General features: G+C 57.9%; 1 protein-coding gene across 1 annotated transcript; it reads right to left on the bottom strand.

Annotated features, from left to right (window-relative positions):
- Positions 1–226: 226 nt before the first annotated feature.
- Positions 227–4,435, bottom strand: UNCX (UNC homeobox). Its single transcript, XM_040575042.1, is given in 4 exon segments — positions 227–649; positions 651–1,418; positions 2,772–2,947; positions 4,073–4,435. Coding segments are annotated over 4 exon segments (1,482 nt in total). The 5' UTR covers positions 4,323–4,435; the 3' UTR covers positions 227–361.
- Between the last annotated feature and the right edge of the window lie 2,977 nt (positions 4,436–7,412).

The following is a 7,412-nucleotide window of genomic DNA, read 5'->3' as shown; positions in this document are numbered from 1 at the left end:
CTGTCACACCACAAAGTCCAGCTGCTGCTAAGCCTTAACAAACAATTTGCCTTTTTTTTTTCCGCCTTTTTTTTTCTTCTCTGTTTTAAATATAAAAACCAAAAAGCTCTAACTGATCACCTGAATCGACCTGTGATAAACTCTAAGGAGAGGAAGAGCTGCTCTCCCGGCTGTGCCACCACCTCCCGCGGGCACGCTCGGCTTTGGGAACGGCAAGTCTGGGGGACGGGGGGGGAGAACCTTGCCCCCCCCCCGCTTTTTTTTTCACCCCCCCGTTTCTCACGGACCTCGAGGCGGCGGTGGTGGTGTAGGGGGGAAGCGGTGCTTTTTTTTTTCGGGGTTTGTCCGGAATTTCGCCCGCTCAGTCCATGTCCACCTCCTCGCCGTCGAGGCCGCCGGCCTCCGCGGGGCCGCAGTCCGATTTGTCCCTGGGCGTGCTGGCATCCCGAGCCCTGACGGGGGATTTGGGCCGGGGGAAAGACCCCCCCTCGGCGGGGGCGGCCGCCGCGGGGTCGCCGTGAGAAGCCGCGGAGCGAGGCGAGGCTCCGGGGGCCGGGGGAGGCGGCGCCGCCGGCCCCGCCGTCGAGTCCGTGGAGCCGGGGCCGGGCTGGGCTCCGACGGGAGCCGGCTCCGCGCTGAAGCCGGGGGGGGCCCGGGTTGGCGGCGGGCAGGGGGGAGTCCCGGGGGGGCTGCCCCGCTTCGGGGCCCGGGCTGGCCTTGAGGGCGGTCTGCGGCACGATGAAACCCAGCGGCTGGGTGATGGGGTAGAGCAAGAAGTGTCCTTTGCCGATCAGGGTGCGGGGGGCGCAGGGCTGGAGGCTGGGGAAGTCCAGGGAGGCTTTGCGGCGGGGGGGGGAGTCGGAGAGCAGGCTCTCCACGCTGAACGGGTTGAGCTTGTGGAAGCCGCCGGCGCCGCGGGGCCCCCCCGCGCCTCCGCTGCCGTCCCCCGACGGGGCGGCGGCACAGTCCTTGTCGGGGGGGGGCCGCTGGAGCCGCCCGGCCCCGCTTCTTTGGCTGGGGTGGAAAGGCTCCGCCGTCTGCTCGCAGCCACCGGGGGGAGGCTCGGAGGGAGCGGCGGGGGGCGGCGGGTGAGGCGGAGGGGGCTGCCCGCGGGGCTTCGCCTCCGGGGGGGCGGGCGAGAGCCCCCCCCCGCCGCCGCTGTCGCTGTCCGAGCTGGGCGTGCTGTGCAGGGAGAGGCCGCTGGGCGAGTGGAGATGGCGGCTTTGGCTTTTGAGGAGTTTTTTCTCGTGCTTGCGTTTCTTTTTCTCCATCTTCTCCAGCTCCTTGCGGGCGATCTCCTCGGGGTCCATGGGCTCCCCGCTGCACGTCGTGGGGTGCGAGTTGTGAGCCGGCCGCCCCGGGCCCTTCTTGGTGTTTTCTTTCTTTCTCCATTTGGCCCGGCGGTTTTGGAACCAGACCTACACACCGAACAACGAGAAGCAGTTAACACCCAGCGCACCGGGCCCCCCGCGGTGGCCAGGGCGGCGGGGAGGGAGCAGCGCAGCTCAGACCTCCCCCGTCCCCCCCCGTCGAGGTGCCGGCAGCCCCCATCTGCAGGGCCCGGGGAGGCAGCAAGAGAGATCCACGGCTCTTTAATGGGGTAGAAAGAAGGGGTGGGGGGTGCACACTCACGCACACACACGCTGCGCCTTGCTAGCACCGACGGAGGGGACGGGGGAAGGGCTGTTGTCCCCCACCCCCCCAACTCTTCCCCGCGGCCCAGGGGTGCAGAAGCACTGGGGCCGGGCCCGATCCCTTCGCAGCAGCTCGCAAAAAGCCATAAAACACAGCACAATAAGCGGGCGAGAGGCAGAGGGGGGGCTCCCCTCGCCCGGACCTCCTTCCCATCCCGGGGAGCGGAGCGAGGTGGGATGAGCCCCTAAATTAATGTTATTTGTCTAGCTTATGAGAAAAAGAAAGAAAACCCTCCCCGGCCCTCCGCTGGCAGCACCGGGCCCCGAGCACGGCCCCAGCCCCGGCGTTTCCACGACCCCAGCCCGGCTCCTTCGCCCCGGGAGGGCCGTCGGGGGACGAGGACGAGCCGCGCCGGGACGAGCTGTGCTTTTTTAGGGAGCGGCGCCCGGGCATCTCACCGCCAAAAGAAGCCGCTGCAGGCACCGCGCAAACGGCGCCGGCTCAGCTCCGGGGGGACGGCCCCGAGGGTGCAAACCGGGTGTCGTTCCCCCCCCCCCCCCCCATTGCACGGCCACGCAGCCCCCACGCGACCCCCGGCCCCATCCGCGCCCCGCTCCCCCGGCCGGAGCAGCCACCGCGACGTACAGCAGCACGGGGAGACGCGATCCCGCATCCCCCGCCTCAACCCCTATTTAATTTTTTTATTTTTTTATTTTTAAACAAAGAGATGGAGCCCCCCCTTACTCCCGAGCAGGCCGCTCAGATGAAGTTGAGCGAGTCCCGCAGCTCTCGCCGCTCCCGCGAGCTGCGTTGCCATTTTCCAGCGTACCCCGACCCGTGATTAAGTCTCAGCTTTGTATGTTAATTTTTCACCCTCGGCTCGTTTAGGAAAAAATATTTACAGGGGAAAAATAAAAATGGTTAAGGAACCTAGGCTGCAATATCACGCTTTGTGGCCCGTCTACGAGCCAACCTTTTTTTTTTTTTTTTTTTTAATAAATAATAGAAATGAACCGGCGGCGACCGAGCGAGGGCAGGGAACAAAAGGGGAGCCCCGGCAGGAGCAGGGCTGGGGCTCCCGGAGGAGCATCTCGGCCCGGGGAGACGGGAGGGGAGGAGGTTTGGAGTTTTTTTACCTGCACTCTGGACTCCACCAAGTCCAGCCTGAGAGCCAGAGCCTCTCGCATAAACACGTCCGGGTAATGGCTCTCATTAAACGCCTTTTCCAGCTCCTCGAGCTGCCAGCCAGTAAAATTGGTGCGGGTTCGTCTTCTTTTACAGCCAGGACTTTCTTTGTCCGGGTCACCCGAGTCTGAAAAGGCAGAAATACCCTCAGCTCCCTGGAAGACGGGCCTTCTCCCCCCTCCCTGCCATTCACAGGAGCCTTTAACTTTCGTGCTCGGCAACGTTGGTAAAATAGCGGGATTATAACACACACCTGCGCTAAAAACGGGCAGGAACCCGATCTGCCCTCGCCTCCTCCGAAAATGTACTTTACTGAACATTTATTCCTGAAGGAAGCTCGCCACAGGCACCCAGCTGGCAGAGAGAGAGAGAGAAGTTCCGATAGAGGCTCCAGCCACCAAAGGTTGAATTAAAAAAAAAAATAAAATTAAAATTAAAGGCCCCCCCTCCCTTTCCCTTCCCCGGCCACCCCAGACGGCCTCCGGTCCCACGCGGGCCTCCCGGGGCTGGGCAGCCTCCATCCTCCCGAAGCCTCCGGGCCTCCAGCAGCCTCCGGCCTCCCCCAGTAGCTTCTGGGCCCCCCGCAGCCTCCGTCGGCCCCCGGCCTCCCCAAGGACGGGCTTTTGCCGTGCCGGGATTCACGGCCCGGGCTGCCCCGCCCGTTATCCGCCGGGTGGGGAAATTATCGCGATCATAATAACGGATTTTTATTATTATTAATTTTTATTTTTAGCGGAGGGAGGATGTTCCAGGCTCGATAAAAGGAGGCTGGGGCGCCGTTTGCGGAGCTGAACAATAGCCGTGCTGCAGGCCGGGGGAAGGCAGGAGAGCCTTTCCCTGTGGTTATAGCGCTTGGAAAATAACAACAACGACAAAAAAAACACCGCTATTCGTTCCCCAAACTCCGACACCCCCTCCCTTTTATTTTATTTTTATTTTTTAAATAGCGGGAAGGGCGGCCTGGCCCGAGCACCCACCGCGGAGAAGTTTGGGGGCGGCCCGGCCCCGCTATTGTTCGGGGCACACGCTGCCCGCTGGGAGCTGGGGGGCGGCTCCCGCTGCCCCCCAGCCCGTCCCGTCCGTCCCCTCGGGGGGGGACCGAGGGTAGCAGCACCCCCTTTCCTCCTCCAGGCACCCCGGTACCCGCACGGAGCGGGGCGCGGAGCAGGGATGGGGTCGGGGATAGGGAAAGGGATGGGAATAGGGCCGGGGGTCGGGGCAGGGATGGGAATAGGGCCGGGGCCGCTCCTACCTGCGAGCTTGAAGGGCTGGCTGTCCCCGCTCACCCCACAGCCCGAGGGGATGAGAGGCGCCGGGTTGACCACGGAGGCGGCGCAGGAGCCGCTCAGTAATCCATCGATGGAGAAGGGCACGGAGGCGGCCGCCGACTGCAGCTGGTGGCCGGCCAGCTCGTAGACGTGGTGGTGGCCGAGCGGGTAAGGGAAGCCCACCATGCCCCCGAACTGGGCATGGGGATGCTCCAGGATGCGGCTGTCCATCATGGGGGCGGCTTTAGGGCGGCGGCGGGGGGTGCCGTCGGGGCTGGGGGTGCTGGCGGCGGGGCGGCTGGGGCCGGGGGTGCTGCTGCCGGAGGAGGAGGAGGCGGCGCGGCGAGGGGCTCATGCTGCAGGGCGCCCGGGCGCTTTAACTTTATCAACATCAGGCTCCCAATAATTAGCTCAGGCTGGGGGAATTTGGGACCAATAAGAAACGTTAATCGCTCCTGACGTCAGAGACGTGCCAGTGTGGGGAGCAAACGTTTTCCATATCGATTGCTAATTATACCTGACATCCAGCCTCAATAAACAATATCAGAGCTGTCACAACAAGACGAGGGGGGCTCGGAGACGAACTCCAGCCCGGGGAGGGCAGGGGAGGGCGAGGGGGAGACGGAGGGGAACACACGGACCTGCCTGATACCCGGTTAAATACCAAACAGAAGAGTTGCGCGCACACACACACACACACACACACACACACCGCCTCCCCCCCCCCGCAACCCACCCTCTTCCCCCTTGTCCCCTCCCCTCTCCAAATCACTAATAGATTTCCCTTTAAAACATTCACCGGCGTGTTGTGGGGATTTTTCACCAGAAATGCTCTACTCTCTGAACCTTTAAAGTGATGTTGCTCCAATTACAGAGAGACATTGAGCGGCAAATAGACTGATCCAATAATAGGAGATTCATCATCCGCTCTTTCCAGAGCTGTCACATTGAATTTAAAACTACAAGCCTTTTCATCTCCTCTCCGGCTCTATAACAGGGGAGAGAGGAGGGGGGCAGAGGGATGGAGAGGTGGGAAGAAAAAAAAAGGGGGGGGGAGAAAAAAAGAAGGGAAAGAAAAGGGAAGAGCCTTTTGCGGCGTTTAGAAGGAGATTTGAGCATATCAATCGAAATCATAATTAATGCAATCTCCTATCGATTCGGCCACGGTCCCCCCCCTCCCCAGCAGCAACCATAAGCCTGGAACCGCGAGCGCAGCCACAGCTAGGAGCAGCCTCTTCTTCCTAAAGAGGAGGCCAAAGCAAATTTAAGAAAAGGGAAAAAAAAAAATGAGACCCAAATAAAGTTCCCACCCCTCCCTTGCCATCCCCTCCCCGCGCAGGAGAAGCAGCCCATCACACCCACCGCTCTTCGCCCTGCCAGTGATTAACAGCCTCCAAACAGCCGCCAAATTCGTCCTAATTAAATTACGTCCCCGCCGAAGTTTTCGCCCAAATAAAATATTGATGGGCTCCCCCAGTTAATAATTCAAGGGAAGGTTTCCCCAGGAAAGAGAGGGCGAGGGGGGAGCCCCGGCTTTGAGCCCTCTTCCCCAGGACCCTGGAGAAGCCCTTCCCAAAAGTGGGGTGGGGGGGTCGGGGGGGGGGCTGCCTCCTGCCCCCTTCCCAGCAGAGCCCCGGGAAGGTGGGAAGGGAAGGGCTGGGAAGGGACGGGGAGAGGAGCGCCGGGCCCGGCGGCGCTGGCGTTTAACAAAGAGGAGAGGGAGAGCAAGAGCTGGGCTGGAAAATCAAAAAGGGGAGCAAACTCTTTAAATCTTCCTGGGAGGTTCGTGCGGAATGAAATGCTTCGAGTCGGGGGGCGGGCGGGGGGGAGAAAAGGGGGGAAAAAATGATGAAATAGAAGGGAAAGGGAGAGAGAGAGGGAGGAAGGGGAAAGAGGGAGAGACACTTTATCTCTGGAAAACATACAAATAGATTTTCCAGTTATAAAATATCCAGTCAAGATGATGCATTCCACAGTGCTTGTTCGTGTGAGTGTGTGAGAGAGAGAAGCTAAAATTGAAATAAAAAGGAAGTCGAGTCTCTAATCTATGTTGTCTGTCCGGAACTGTATTTATTCACCTAATTGAATGCCATACAATATACTGCTGTATTATTGCTGCTCCCTCCCTCCCCCCTATAGATTAGTTTAATTATGGTCTCCCTGCCTCTGCTTAGAGCTAAAAGGTAGCTTGAATTTGGACTACACAGCCTTAACAGAAATAAGAAAATGATGGGGTTGGTATTAATTCTGGGGTCAAGGGCTTCACTTTTCACCATAATTTAATTTCTTTCTCTATAAATACTAAATGTAAACTGTGTCCACTGGACCAAATTTTGCCTGTAGCAATAAATGCCTCATTTTCTGTCGGATTTCAGGAGAGGAATGCGAGGGGGACGTGTTTCTGAATACAGAATGGTAATCAATCCAGCCCAGAATAAGAGAAGGGGGACTTTTCTCTCTCTCTCTTTATTATAATGAATTAATTCGACTTTATTTATCCCATTTTCTGGAGCTGACAGAATGTTAATTTGAGTTGAAATTTCTCTCGCCTCTCACTCCCTGACCCCTGGCCTCCAGATTGGCGTGTTGTAATAACCTGAATCTTTCAACAGAAGCCCTGATAATTGTTACCTTATTAGCATGCAAATTGTTTAATTAATATTATTATGGAGAAGCATACAATCCGTCCGTCACTTGACCTCAAGTGCAAGTCCACGTAGTAAGCGGCTCTGTGCATTTCAATGTGCACATTTAAAATCGACTTCTGTTTTAATGTTTCTAGGATCCTTGTCGAGCTTCTAAAAATCTCTCTTAAAGTGTTTGAGAGAAGCTTTCATGGGGAGGGGGAGAGGCTTTTGATGGCTCTCGGCCTTGATATCTCTTTATATTGCTCTCCATCTAAAACACAAATTATAGAAGCCGTTTTCTTCTTCTTCTATTTTTTTTTTTTTATTTTTGAACATCAAAATTTAATAATTGCTTCCTTGTCAATTGCTGCTGCTTTAAAGGCACCCCCTTCAATCCGGAGAGCTGTTCCTCCAGCCAAACACTCGCACCAGCTCAATGAAAAGCAGCCCTTGACACGCAGTCCTGAGAGACGCTGCATTTAAATCCCTTTTTCTACAGCCGAGTGACATTGTCAGATGCTAGCTTTAATTAACTTGATAATAAGACGTACAAGACTCGCATTCAGGACGCCAGCTCGCCTCGCCTTGTTTCCCCTTTTATCACAATCTGGGTGTTTTATCTTACAGCTTCCTACTGGCTTTTACAGCCGGGGCTGCGGGAGAGGCTCGGAGCCGGCTCGGCAGCCAGCAGCCTTCC

This window comes from Cygnus olor, chromosome 15 (genome assembly GCF_009769625.2).
Source record: "Cygnus olor isolate bCygOlo1 chromosome 15, bCygOlo1.pri.v2, whole genome shotgun sequence".
In the NCBI taxonomy this organism is placed as follows: Eukaryota; Metazoa; Chordata; class Aves; order Anseriformes; family Anatidae; genus Cygnus; species Cygnus olor.
Note: the sequence above shows the minus strand (reverse complement) of the source record. Positions and strands in the feature narration are given on the sequence as shown.